General features: G+C 43.5%; 1 protein-coding gene across 1 annotated transcript in view; it reads left to right on the forward strand.

The window, feature by feature from the left end:
• The first annotated feature begins 10,476 nt into the window (after positions 1-10,476).
• Positions 10,477-14,847, forward strand: part of RAB10 (RAB10, member RAS oncogene family) — a 47,257-nt gene continuing 42,886 nt past the window's right edge. The window contains exon 1 of the mRNA XM_070428834.1: positions 10,477-11,109. Within this exon, the coding sequence (XP_070284935.1) occupies positions 10,983-11,109 (127 nt within the window). The 5' untranslated portion in view covers positions 10,477-10,982. The remainder of the gene's footprint in view (positions 11,110-14,847) is intronic.

Below are 14,847 nucleotides of genomic sequence, written 5' to 3' on the forward strand. Positions count from 1 at the left end.
CTGGTGACCCTCCCATCTGGCATCTGAGGACCCTCTCCTGTCAGCATGAGGCCTACTGCTGACATCAAGACAGGGTTAGGATGACCACCCAGCTCTCCAGGCCTTAGAATGGGCTGGGAGCATAGGACACCTGAGTCCTGGGAGGGGCTTAGAGGGAGGTGGTGGAGACACAGGGAAGAGGACTTAGGAGAGAGACTGGCAGACAGGGGCCAAGATTGAGCAGAGGTGTGGCATGTCCAAGTGGTAAGGTCAGCAGAAAATGGGAAAGAGAAAGTGGACACGGTGGGAATACCAGGCAAAATTGAAGTCACATAGGAGTTCTACCAGAAACAAATATGTCAGTCAGAGATCCTGGCTGCAACACAAATACACTTTGGCAAATAGAAGCAGAAAATAAATTTATTGAAAGGCTGTTGGGAAGCTCTCAGAATTATTGGGAAGACTGGATAACCAGGCTGAAGTATTGGGGGGCAGAGACAGACCACAGATGCAGTCTGTTGAGGCCAGACAATGAGGCCATCACTGTCCCCTCTGGAAACCAAGAGATTCTGCAGCCTGAAGCACAGCTATGGCCAGCACTGGACCTAGGATAGCATCCGGCTCTGGGGATTATATTATCAATTACAATATAACCTATCATATTATATTATATTATATTATATTATATTATATTATATTATATTATACACAGGTGCCCTGGAAACCAAGTGCTGCTGCCGTACCCTACTGCCCTCTCAGTACATGCTCCACGGTGCCTCCTCTTTTGTGTCCTTAACCCCTGTGTCAAGGTTTTAGGCTGGTGCATCAGACTGGTAGAGCCCAGCTCATGTCTCCACAGCCTAGATGTGTATTTAGGGGTACAATGTGAGGTGGGTGCTAAGGAAGGGAATACAGTGGGAGGAGGGGTCTGCATACTGAATATTTGTAGTGGAGAGTTTCCTAGTCAAAGGAAGGAAATTCAATGCTGGGCAGCCAAAGATCTGGAAAATGTTCATTACTCAAGGAAGTGAGTGAATATGGGTGAAGGCTGGGAGCCCGGCACTGGTAGGAACAAGGCAAAGAATCAGGATCTCCATTTGGCTGTCAGGGACACCAATGCCCCGAGGTAGGACAAAAGGCAGTGGAACCCTGGATGCACGAGCTACATGGGCAAGGGCCTGGCTTCCTGTATTTTGGACAACATAGATGGCTGCGCTCAGGTATTAATCTTGACGTGTCTAATTCAATTTGTATGTAGCATTAAGGCTTTTGACACCCTGAGCTTCTACCTCTTTCTGGCTCCAGGAAAGAGGTGGGGCAGCCTGTAAATAACTGGGTGCTTAGTCCAAAGAGCTGGAACCAGACAGGGCGGGGCAAGGGCTGACAGGTGACAGCTGAGAGCTGAGCACCAAGCTTCATGAACAGACAATTCCATGAAGTCTGAGCTTCCATAATCAAATCAATGTGATCAAACAAATCTGTCACAAATTTTTAAATTTGCATAACTATGTTATGTTACGTGGCAATTAGGCATAAAAGCAGACAAGTTAGAATCTGTATTCTTTTTATCAAACCAAATCAAATATTTAGTTTTTTTCTCACTTTGCTATTAATCTGACATATGTAAGGCACATCAATATAAATTTCCTCTATCTCCATGTACTATTTAATCCCTTCCTCACTTTAGTTTTGTTTAAAAATTTAGATCTGGGAGGCAGAAAGAGCAATGAATTAATCATCCTCACTTCTTAGCACACTAACCACTGACATTTTTAATCTGTGCAAGGTCCTGCTCATTTTATCTCATTTAATATTTTTTCCTTTCCCCCTTCTCATTGCCCTCCCTCTCCATAGGTTCCTGCTCCAATGTACTTAATGTATGTTATTAAATATATATGAAACCTCATAAAGTACGGTTTTGTATGTTTTTAATTTACATGAATGGCATTGTACTATAAACCATTTTGTTTTTATTTTGTTTGTTTTTTTAATATATTTTTATTGATTTCAGAGAGGAAGGAAGAGGGAGAGATAGAAACATCAATGATAAGAGAGAATCATTGATCGGCTGCCTCCTGCACGCCCCCCATTGGGGATTGAGCCTGCAACCCGGGCATGTGCCCTTGACCGGAATCAAACCTGGGACCCCTCAGTCTGCAGGCTGACGCTCCATCCACCGAGCCAAACCAACTAGGGCTGATTTTGTTTTTTTTTTGTTTCGGTTCTCCATGTTGCTGTATGTGCAGCTGGTTACTAGCTTATTACTTTTATACAGCACTAGAGGCCTGATGCACGAAGATTCGTGCAAGAATGGGCCTTCCTTCCCCTGGCTGCCAGCACTGCCTTCGCTCCGGCCGGAGCCGCCTCTCCGCCTTCCCATGCTGCCCAGAGGCCCAGAGTGGCTGGGGCTGTGCGGAACACCTGCGTTGTTGCCATGGCGACGACACAAGCCTCCCGCCCTGCCCCTGGCCACTAGGCGCCTGTGTATGCAAATTAACCCGCCAGCTTTGTTGGGTTAATTTGCATACTCACTCCTGATTGGCTGGTGGATGTCACAAAGGTATGGCCAATTTGCATCTTTCTCTTTTATTAGTGTAGATTTTATAGTATGTGGGCTAAGCCATGGACAGGGATGCTATAGGCTCAATTTTCTGTACAATAGAGGATGTTCTTACACGGTAGATGGTAGATGCTAGAATGCTGACCCAAACCCTCCCCAAGCCTAATCTCACAAACACTTTAGAATTGACTCTGAACTCATTAGACCAGTTTCTTCCCTCTAAATGGCCTGAACTGATCACCAGAATTTGGCCTGTTTCTGTGAGGAACTAGGAAGACATTGTTTTTTGCTTTGCTTGTTTGCTAATTTATTAGAAAACTGAAGTGATAACAACCTTGACTTGGGTCTGAGTTGCCCTATTAGCCAATTTTCAAACCCAAGCCAACCCTTTGGGACCTGGACTAACCAATATGCATCCACCACCTTTTATTTATTTATGCCCCTAGTAACAGATGCTTAGATTGATTTCAACATCTAGCAGCCACAATCAAAGCCATGATGAGAATTTCTCTTGGACACACCCAGGAGTGGTATTGTTGGGTCACAGGCATGCACATCATTTATTAAATATTGGCTGATTACTGTGCAGAATAGCTGGACCAGATTGTACTCCTACCATCTACGCATGAGAGTTCTTATCTCTCTACATCCTCACCAACACTTGGTATATCCATCTTTCTAATTTTTTATACTCTAATGGGCAGAAAATACTATCTTAATGTTGTTTTAAGTTAAACTTATGTAGTTACAAATGAGTTTGAATATTTCTTCATATATTTTTCTTATACTTCTGTGAGTTGCTGATCCTTTCTTTTGTCTATTTTAATTTGTATATGTAAGATGTAATTTTTATCATAATTTATTGGAAAGTTTTAGTAACTTAAAGAATGGTTACAATGTAAGCTTGATCTGGAAGGTGGTTTCTTCTCAATCAGGTATTACATCGCCTCAGTCTTAGGGAGTATCCCAATCGGCCCTTATTTCTATAACCTACTAATGTTAGCCCGATCCAGGCATCTCCACAGGGTTATGTCCTCAATTCTAGCACAGTTCTCAATTATGAATTCCACATTCCAAGAGGGTCATATGTAAACAAGAATGGTGTGCTGTCTTATATGAAGGAAGTTCACTTGGAGCAATTTAGAGGAAAATACCAATGCTATCTTCAACTAGTTGAAGAGCTATCACATGAATGTGGGAAAAGGTTTATTCTATGTTGCTTCAAAGGACAGAATTAAAACAAATCGGTGATGTGACAGGGAAGCATAGTGAGCAGTATAGGAACACCATTCTGTCAAAAGTCAGTCCTTTTCAAAATATTTTTTTTTTATTGATTTCAGAGAGGGAGGGAGATGAAGAGAGAGATAGAAACATCAATGATGAAGGGCGGGGGGAAAAAAGGAAAAAAAAAAAGAAAAGAAACATCAATGATGAGAGAGAATCATCCTGCATACCCCACATTGGGAATTGAGCCCACAACCTGGGCATATGCCCTGACCAGGAATCGAGCTGTGACCTCCTGTCTCATAGGTTGATGCTCAACCACTGAGCCACGCTGGCTGGGCAGAAGTCAGTCTCTTTGGCATCAGGAGGCTCACAAGCAGTATTCACTGAGGCTAGACAGGCCTGTGATTGTTAACCATCGGAAAACACATATATAATTACATATTGTTTTTGTGATTAATCACTATGCTTTAATTATGTTCAATTTGTAACAATGAAATTGGGGATCACCACAACATGAGGAACTGTATTAAAGGGTCGTGGCATTAAGAAGGTTGAGAACCACTGTTATAAGGGGAAGAGAACCAATGTTTAAGGAACTGCTAGTCCCACTGCCAGGTTCTTTGCATGAAATATTTTAATTTTCACCATAGCTTGCATTGGTAGTTTCTGATAACCTCACTTTCCAGATGAGGAAACTGAAGTTCGAGTAACTAGTAATTATAGAAGATGACCAGTTAAAATGAACTACAACAGGGATTCAAGACAGAACAGGGATTCAACTGTGACTCCATTATATCATGCCATGAGTCTATATGTCATAAATGTGGCTTCATATTTCTTAGCTTCACATAGAGTTAAAGCATTTTCCTCTTGTCATTGCCTTTTTAGGTCTGATGGGTCTGTCTCTAGATCTTGACACTTGAAGGTACAGTTTTCTAGAGAAATAGCTAAAGTTGAATTAATTTCTGTTCCATTTGGGTTCCAAGTCTCTCCTTGAGCAGCCCTCTGTCCTCACTTTGCCAGGACTCCCCCAATCCTCAAGTGGAAAAAGTTTTCTCAGTTTTTGTGATGGTAATAACATTTCTGAACATTAACTAACGGCCAAAGACAGTGTCTTCTTTAATCCTCACTCAACCCTATAGTAATTTCTATCTTGTTTTCACTTTGCAGAATAGAAAACAGGTTCAGAGAGGTTAGGTAACTTACTCAAGGTCTCTATCTCACAAGAGACAGATGTAGAACCCTAGGTTTAGTCAACTCCAGGCCCATGTTTTTAACCACTATGCTGCACCAATTGCTCTAACATAGGTGAGTTGGGATTGATCTGATGGAGTTGATGGTATGAAGTTTTTAGTGTATATGTTTGTGAGGTTCTGCTGCCTTTAGCCACTGAATTTCTTTCTTTTGGTCTCATTACTCCTTTTAAAAAAAAATATTTGTATTGATTTCAGACAGGAAGGGAGAAGGAGAGAGATAGAGACATCAATGATGAGACAGAATCATCGATTGGCTGCCTCCTGCATACCTCACACTGGGGATCCAGCTCACAACCCGGGCTGGGAATCGAACTGTGACCTCCTGGTTCATAGGTCAATACTCAACCACTGAGCCACACCAGCCTGACTCATTACTCCTTTTGATGATACCTTTGAATCTTGGCAACTCAAGTCAGTTCCAATTCTTGCTTCTTCCAGTTTTAATCTTTCATTTCTCCTTCTTCTCACCTATTCCTGTTCTTAGCTCAACTTTCTTTGACACCATTTTTCTTCCAGTATGGCTTGCTGCTTTGATCATTTATAAGTATTTTCACTTGTAATTTTTCTGCTTTCTTTTTCTTTATGGTGCAATTCATCACTCTTACCTCCTTTTTTTATATAAATATATTTTTATTGATTTCAGAGAGGAAGAGAGAGAGAGAGATAGAAACATCAAAGATGAGAGAGAATCTTTGACAGCTGCTTCCTGCATGACCCCTATTAGGGGATTGAGCCCACAACCCGAGTATGTGCCCTTGACTGGAATCAAACATGCCGACACTCTATCCACTGAGCCAAACCAGTTAGGGCTCGTCACACTTACCTCTTAATAATAATGGTAATCACTATGTTTGCATAGTGTTTTATGCAACATAAAGCACATTAATTTGTATTATCTTGTTTAATTTTTTAATCAACCTCATGAAGTACTATATCCTTTTTGTCATATTAAGAAAATATGCTTAGTGAGGTTAAATGAATCATCCATTGTACCAGAGTTAGTCAGTAACAGAACAGGTTCGTGAGTACGTTTTCTGCCTCCCAGCTTAGTGTTCATTCCACTATCACAATTGCTATATTAGCCTTAACAGTATTTCTTGTTCACAGAAATAAACTTTATCATGGAGTTAGGTGAGTTCTTCATATATTTTCTTAAATAAATGAATAAATAAGTAAAACATTCATCCAACAGTTTTATCTTTCCATTACTTTTGAATTTTCAATTTTCCCCAACATTTTGAAAATTTCTCCAAGTTAGTATTGTTTTCTAGGAAACAAAACATGAATCTCTTTCTGAGTTTCATTTTCTTTTTCCTTCAATAAGCATGTTTTGATTTTCTAGTATATTTAAGGCAGTGTACAAAGTGATATATACAATAGTCACATCCCTCAAGATTCCAATTTGAGAAAATAAGATATGCACATAAGTATCTTTCATAAAATGTAGAAAATGTGTCATAAGATATGTCTAATTAGAGAGCTATAGGCAGAATATCCACAGGGCTATTTACCAAAATACTAATAGTGGTTATCTCTGGGTGTAGAAGTGTTTTCTATTTTTTTAATTTATTTTTTTATTTAAGTATAGTTGCTATACAATCTTATATTGATTACATTAGTTTCACGTATACAAAATAGTGATTCCTCATTTTTATACCTTACAATGTGATCACCCCATTAATTCTAGTAATCATTTGTCACTGTGTGAACTTATCACAATATTATTGACTATATTTCCCTTCCCCTTTGTACCCTCTCACCCTCCCTCCCTTCTGGTAACTGTCCCTTTGGTTGGAGGTAGGAGTTTAATAATTAAAAATTTTTGTTTTGCTTATTAGCAGGTTCTAAGAATCTAAGAATAAATATATATTACTTGTGAAATAAAAGGGGGAAACATAATTGATATCTAAAAGTGAGATACGATTTCCTTTGCAAGAGTGTTGGGAAGACAGTCTATGAAGAGATGTAGCTGGGGTGAGGAGAGTGCATTTTGTATAGAGAGAACCACATTAAATTAAGCATGAAATCAAGCAGATATATAGTAACTGTGAAAAAGAGGACTAGTTTATCTTGTCTGGAGACTAGTGTGTGAAAGCTAGGATAGGAAATAAAGCTCATTGGCTAGGGCCTGGAGCCCCTTAAGTGCCAACTGAGGAGGCCAACACTGAGGTATCCCTGGAGGAGACTAGAACAAACACATCAGTGGGCTGGGGAAGGCTCAGGGGGCAAAAATTCTCTAACAGGAGGTATGACTAAATCAAGATACGCAGACAGAGCAGGATACTGGCAGGCTATGGTGATAAGAAAAGTTGCAGCCTCTTGGCAATCAGTAGTTAGTATCTCATGGAAGTCCCTGGGAGACGACTGGGAATACGGACATAGCAAATAGGCAGTATAGAAATAGGCTAAGTCCCTGAGGTTTTACAGCAACGTGATGACATAGCAGCAGGGCTACCATTCAAGGGAAGACTCCATTCTTAAGAAGAACAGAGAGAGCAAGGGGTGGAGAGATTAAGGAGGAAGAAATCAGGTACAGAGACTGGAAAATATACACAGGAAGAGGGATAAAGATGACCCAGAGTCAATACCTCTTGAGGCAGAGATTTCTTATAAAGCAGGTCCTGAGAGTTGATGCTGAAGATTGGAACTATGAGCTGGCCAGCTGTGCGTTTTCTAGAAAAATATAGAAATAACACCTTAATAGTATAAACATATAAATATACCAATTTTCTTTCTTGGCTTTGCAAATATCTGGACTAGATTTTTTGCAGAGCAATTTTGAAAAAGGCATAAACCCTAAGCTAGTACTAAATTGGCACTTTCTTTCATTTAGTTTGAAACTTTTTCAAATATTACTTCACAACTCTAGGTTTACCTTTTAGGCCTACATAGACCCCCATTTTATTCTTTTTTTCAAGAGTCAGGGGATCTTCCATGCTTGATCACCCCTTCAGGGGTAGATAGGGCTCAAGGCTTAGGCCTCATTCCAGCAAAACCTTTAATTAACTTTAGGGGAAGCCAAACATTAAGTACTGGCAGAGCCTTCCAAGTCTCACTTTCATGCAATATGGTGTCCTGTGGAGGTCTGCTTCTCCTCCCCCTGGCCCATATAGTGTTGGCTCTGCCACTAACAGTGTGATTTCTGACAAGTCCCTAACCTCTCTGAGCCTTAGACTCATCTGTAAATTACAAGCACAAGTTAAATTATGATTTAAAAGATATGACAGCCCTAAAATTCTAAGATCCTAATCCAATAATAAATAAATTTTATCAAGAAGTATAATTCTTTTAAAAAATATTTTTATTGATTTCAGAGAGGAAGGGAGAGGGAGAGAGATAGAAACATCAATGATGGGAGTGAATCATTGATCAGCTGTCTCCTGCACCAATTGAGCCCGCAATATGGGCATGTGCCCCAACGGAGAATTGAACCATGATATCCTGGTTCATAGGTTGATGCTCAATCACTGAGCCTCGCCGACCGGGGGATAATTGGTTCTTAAAGTTTGGAGTCAATGGAGAAAAGGCTCTAATTAACGAAACTGCTGAAAACATGGTATAAAGAATACTTTTTAAAAGTTTTTCGTTTTTAGCTGCCCATTAACCCCCAAATTTATATAGGGAAATTAATTAGGCTCTCTACATTTAAAAACCATAACAATTCTAAAATGCTTTACAACACTGAGGCTTGAGTTAATAGAACTTATTTTGAAAGAATCAAGCTAACAAGATATTCCTGAGGTGCTCAGGGTTGATTCTGAGTTGATAATAAAACTGTGAAGCACTGACTATCGCTCATTTTGTGATTCCCATAGCTAGCCTATTTTAGAATTGTTGGCCTTATCATAATAAGACATTCCCAATTGAAAGAAAGAACAACGTTTAGATGACAAGACTAAAAAGAGTGAGCATAGAAACAAACTGAAGAGCAAGATGTACTAGAGAAGACAAGCATCTTTAGTAATGAAGCTTAAGCGGTCATTTTGAAGGAAGAATGTAAAACAAGTCTTTAAAGAATGGGTGACTGAGATATGATTGATTGCCTGAAAGACTAATTTTAATTACATATTAAATACACAAACATTTTGGTGGTGGGGGTGTGTGTGTGTAAAAATGTAGTTCTCAATACCGTTTCTTGCTTTTCAGATGTCTCAGTTTTCCCGTGTCAGGTGGAACCAGCCCAGGTTCAACTACTCTGCCATCCTAGGTGTGCTTTGGAGCCATGAAGCACACTGATACTGGTAGAGCAGGAGTGTGAATATTGATTAATTGATTGATTGATTTCAGAGAGGAAGGGAGGAGAGAGAAACATGAATGATAAGAGAATCACTGATCGGCTGCCTCCTGCACGCCCCACAAGCGATCAAGCCCACACCTCGGGCATGTGGCCTGACCAGGAATCCAACCCTGACCTCCTGGTTCATAGGTCCAGGCGCAACCACTGAGCCACGCCGGCCTGGGCTGGGGCATGAATATTTAAACTACAGAAAGGAGGACGAGGAAAGGGTAGTCGTTATAAATAAGGCTGATGGGAGAGAGGAAGGATGTAAGGCGTAGGAAAAGAAAGTGCAAGAAGAGACCGTGCGGGGTTGGGGTTGGCTTCGCTATGCTCCAGTTTTGGACACCGGCGGCTCGATTTTGGCGGGAGGGAGGGGACCTGCCTGCTCGGTCCAGCGCCCTTGGGCTCTCCGTATTCTAAATGGACGCCCAGGCCCGGAGCGGGATCTCCATGGACAGCACCGCGCCGAAGGTTCCACGTGGTGGGCGGGTTCTCCCGGCGCCCGGGTGTCCCTCAGCCTTCCACGCCTCGCCCTGGAGGATGACATCATGCCAGCCAGAGCAGCGTGGGCCAGCTTTTCCATGTCAAAGCTCTCGAACGCCAACTCTTGCTCCTTAAGTCAAACGGGATGTAGCTTTCACGTCCCCCCTGTCACGACTAGCCCACCACGGAGGGCACGCCAGGCTGCGCCGCGTGTCAGCCAAGTATTAAATGACCGAGGCGCCGCGTTGACGAGGTTCAGCTACACAGGAACCCAGGGCCACGAAGCCGGCCGCTGCGCCAAGAGCAGCTCGACACCCGGTGACACACAGCCCGGGGCATCCTCCTCGAAGCGGGCAGGGCGTCCCCGGGACGGAGAAGGGGGTGAAGGGGCTACGCCAGCCGACCGCGCCTGCGCAGTTACTACGCAGCGCCACCCGCGCGGGGCGTGCTCGTGCCGCCGCGCACCCTATCAGGCGGCCGCAGGGAGCGCGCCCGCGGCCTCGCCCTCTCTCGCCCCGCCCCTCTCGTCTCCGTCGGGCCTGAGGCTGAGACTTGGAGACCCAGCGCTCCGCCCCCCGCCCCCGGCTGCCCCCACAGCCCCTGGCGCGCGTGCGCAGAGGCGGCCCGCAGGACGAGGGCGCGAGGGAAGGGCGGGCCTACGTCCTTGCGTGAGTCAGGCAGCGCGCACGCCGGCGTGAGAGGGCACGGGGAAAAGGTGGCTCTGGCCGGGCGGCTCGGCTTCCTGTGGCTATGTAGCTGAGCTCTCGGCTCGGGGTCCTCCTTGGCTGCCATCGCCGTGCCCTAGCGCGGAGTTTCGGCTCGGGAGAGAGACTGTCTTCACGCCCTCCGCGCTCCCTCGACGGCCGAGCTCGCCGGCTCGCCCGTGGGAGCGTCCCGGCCGAGCAGCCCTGAGGGGGGAGGGGAGGCCATTTTGTCCCGACCGACTCCCCGGAACCGGGCAGAGCGGCTTGGGAGAGGCTGCGGAGCCGCGGTCGCCGCCCTCGGAAGCGCCGAACGCCGCCACCGTCGGTGCTTCCTCGACGAGGCCGTTCGGAGGTCGCCCGCGCCCTCTCGAGCCCTTTTTTCCCACGCTTCCCCGGTGCTCCGGCCTGAGGACACCCGAGCGAGGAGTTGGCCCTAGTGAGAGGGACCGATCCCTGGGGGCCGCCCGCGGCGAGCGCCGGAGCCGCTCCTCCCAATGGCGAAGAAGACGTACGACCTGCTTTTCAAGCTGCTCCTGATCGGGGACTCGGGCGTGGGGAAGACCTGCGTCCTTTTCCGCTTTTCGGACGATGCCTTCAATACCACCTTTATTTCCACCATAGGTAAGACCCGTGGGAGGACGGCGAGTGGCCTGCGTGGCTGCAAGCCGTTTCTTTTTTCACTCCGGACATCTTGCTTCCCGGAATAGACGCCTTTGTTTCACTGATTCCCATCCCGGGCGACAGACCCAAGTTACTGTTTTTGAATCGGCATCGAGCTCCCCGGGGCGGGGTCTCCCCGTGGCTTTCTGTCCGGCCTCCTGCGTCCGCGTCTCCCTTTCTGCTCGCTCGGTGCCCGTTGGTACAAAATGGGCAGCTCCCACAGGTTACTGTTTCTTTAAGCGACTGGACTGGCCTTTTCCATACCCATGTGGCCGTCCTAGATGTCGGTATCGGCACGGGCTGGATTTTAGTGGTGGCGATGGAAACGGCCGGTGGTAGTCATTTGGCAAAGGCCTGGTCTGTACTTCAGGGTAAAGAGAAGATTCCATATGGTCATGACTTAGAGTAAACTTGAGGGTGGGTGGGAGGAATCGCTAAAGCTTTAGATGAGAGGGGAGAGGGGAGCTGGGCCTCAGGTGACTGATTCATTGATGTGTCAAACAATCGGAGGCTCGTGGTGCTTGGGGTGGGACCCTGGCCTGCCGGCCTCCACTGTGCTTTCCGGGACGACGGCAGAATCAGCAGACTCAGGGGAGGGGATCTGCTTTCTCTCTCTCTCTCTCTCTCTCTCTCTCTCTCTCTCTCTCTCTCTCTTTTAACCCCAAAAGTTTCTGTTTTACTTGACGCTAGAACTTGCAGGTCAGTATTTTGCCAGTCATAGCCCTAGGGCTTCCCATGTACTTTCACCTCATGTTTCAGAATTACTTACTGTGATTCTGAAGATGGACTTTTTTTTTTTTTAAATCGGTTCCCCGTTTAGGAAAAGAAAAGGGAAGGCTCTAGGAAAGTCCCTGTTGACCCTGGTGGGAACAGTTAGTGGCATTCACACAAATTGTGTGGAATGGATTGTATGGGAATCCCGCCCCCAGTGAATACCTTAAAGGACACCTGGTTGCCTCTGTCCCTTGAAGGCCAGCACTCGGTCTTGGGACAGTGCAGTGAAACTCCTTTTTGTTTTTTTGTGGGTTTTTATTTTTATTTTTATTTTTTTAGTGTAACTAGATTTATGTTGAGTTGATTTTTAAAAGTAACTGCAGTCTTCTTTGAACTCTGGGAATTGTCAAGCTTAAGCTGATTCATACAATTTATAGCATTATTGAAGTTGATTTGGATCTCTTATGACATATATATAAGCTACTTAATTCATTCTCATAAGTTGTATTGACATTGAATTGAGCAAGTGGTCATTTAAAATAGATTTTTATTTAATTCCCCTTTTTTTGGAGGGGGAGTGACAGCCTAATAATTGTTTCCTGAGTATTTTACTGTTCTCTTGACCTCTCATAAACTTAGTGAAACTTAGAACTTGTGTCTGCCTGTGGGTTAGCACTTCCTACCACTAAGATTACTTTTAATATTCCACTTCAGTAGTAGCTGGGTGAGTTAGGTGATTAGATAGTTAAGCAAACATTTATCGAGTACGTAATGCTGGGCACTGTTGAAGGCACTGCTGATAAGTGATGATGAGACCCCTTTAGGGGCAGTCTAGTGAGGACAGCCACATTGGAGTGTGCAAAGTGCTACATTAGGGGTAAGCATAGGAAGGAGGGGTGACTAGCCTCAATTGTGGAAAGTCTGTGTTGGCATGCATGGAGATGATGTTAAAATGGAGCCTCCTGGCTGGGACGCTCAGTTGGTTAGAGCGTCATCCCCATATGCCAACGTTGCAGGTTTGATCCCCGGGCAGGACGCATGCAAGAGACAACCAGTGAATGCATAAATGGGTGGAACAACAAATCGATGTCTGTCTCTGTCTGTCTATCTCTCAATTCCTCGTTTTCTCTAAAATAAAATAAAATAAAATAAAATAAAATAAAATAAAATAAAACCTGAATGACAGATAGGAATTGGACTAGAGGGGTGGGATAGAGCCTTTCTGGGAAAGGGAGCGTAGAAGAAACCTGTAGTAAGATCAAGGATTTAATTCATGTGATCAACTTTAACCTGCCATTGAAAAGGGTGGGGTGGAGAGCAGGAAACAAAGCATTAACTCCATCTACTCCACTCTTTTTTGTAAGGGGTGCACACTCCACTAAAACATAATCCTGTAAGATAATGACATAATGTTTTTGTGTAGTCCTTTTACGTGGGAAAATGTGTGATGGTTCGGATAAAGCCTGCTGGGTTGGAATTGTTTGGCAGGTTAATGGGACTTTGGCAAGTTACTTAACCTCTCTGTTTCAGTTTCTTCTTTAGTGTTAACGATAGTATCTACCACATAGGATAGTTATGAGAATTTTATGGGTCACTGTGAGTAAAGCGCCTAGCACGGTGCCAGGCACACTAAGGGCACAGTACATATTAGCTATATATAGAATATGTGACCCTTCTGCTGCTCAAGGGAGGCAGAACAAATTACTTTATGGATTGAATGTCCTACACAAATGGCCACCCTCATATTTGCGAGTGCTCTGCTAAACAATTTCACTTTAGATGCTGAGACTCGCATTTATTATGTAATCAATATTAAAAATTTTTGCAATATTTTACATTCTTTTTCTCCAGTGTGTATGTTATACTTACAGCTCATTTTTTAAAAAATATATTTTTATTGACTTCAGAGAGGAAGGGAGAGGGAAAGATAGATAGAAACATCAATGATGAGAGGGAATCATTGATTGGCTGCCTCCTGCATGCCCCCTACTAGGGATAGAGCCCGAAACCCAGGCATATGCCCTTGACCGGAATCGAACCCGGGACCCTTCAGTCCGCAGGCCAATGCTCTATCCACTGAGCAAAACCAGCTAGGGCACTTACAGCTCATTTTAATTTAGGCACATTTTAAGTGTGGCAATTGGCTACCATATTGGACAGTGCATGTCTATATAGTTTGCCTAAACTAGCCAATTGTCTAATGTGCAGATAACTAGAAATACTTTGAATATATACTACTTTTAGGACATTTAAAATTTTATCAGTTGACTAGGAGTTTTTTTTCTGTTTCATTTTGCTCTTTAAAAAAAAAATCTAAAAGATTCTCTAATTATAAATGATAGTGCAATTTGAGTTGTCACCTGATAGTGAAAACCTCCTGAAGTTTGAATAGAAGTTGTTATCTTGCAGGTTCAGAGGGGCCAAACTGTCGATATAAAGAAAGCCACCATTTTTTCAGGCACAGCCATTTCAATTACTTATTGGTTATTGATTCTTGGAAGAAATAATTTTTATAGGCTTATGGTGCTTGCTTACAGTGCTCACAAAGACTACTGCATTTAAATTTTTCTGTATACTTTCAGTTTCCACACATCTATATGAGAAATTATGTATGATGCTCATAAGATTTACTGCAGATGGTTGCAAAAAATAAAATTACTGGTATGCTCCACACTCACTAATTTCAAAGTGAATAGAAGGACAGTAGAAACTCCACAAGGGCAGAGATCTTTGTCTTCTTTTTTTGCTGATAGATGTTAAGCACCTAGAAGAGTCCTTGCATTTCATGGGTTCGTGATAAATAATGATTGAAAACAGGCAGACAGGTAGTACAAGCAGGATTCTCTAATACAGAATTGAGGCTTGTTTTATTTTAATATTTTCCTGTCTACCTACTTCCTGAGTATTATATATGTGATATAGATTGGGGTCAGATTTTACTTAAGAATATCAGCTGTTTGGCTAATAGAGTAATTTTAGGGTAAA

The sequence above is a fragment of the Myotis yumanensis genome, unplaced genomic scaffold, assembly GCF_028538775.1.
Source record: "Myotis yumanensis isolate MYYU_CA2020_CCGP unplaced genomic scaffold, mMyoYum1.0.hap1 SCAF_11, whole genome shotgun sequence".
Classification (NCBI taxonomy): domain Eukaryota; kingdom Metazoa; phylum Chordata; class Mammalia; order Chiroptera; family Vespertilionidae; genus Myotis; species Myotis yumanensis.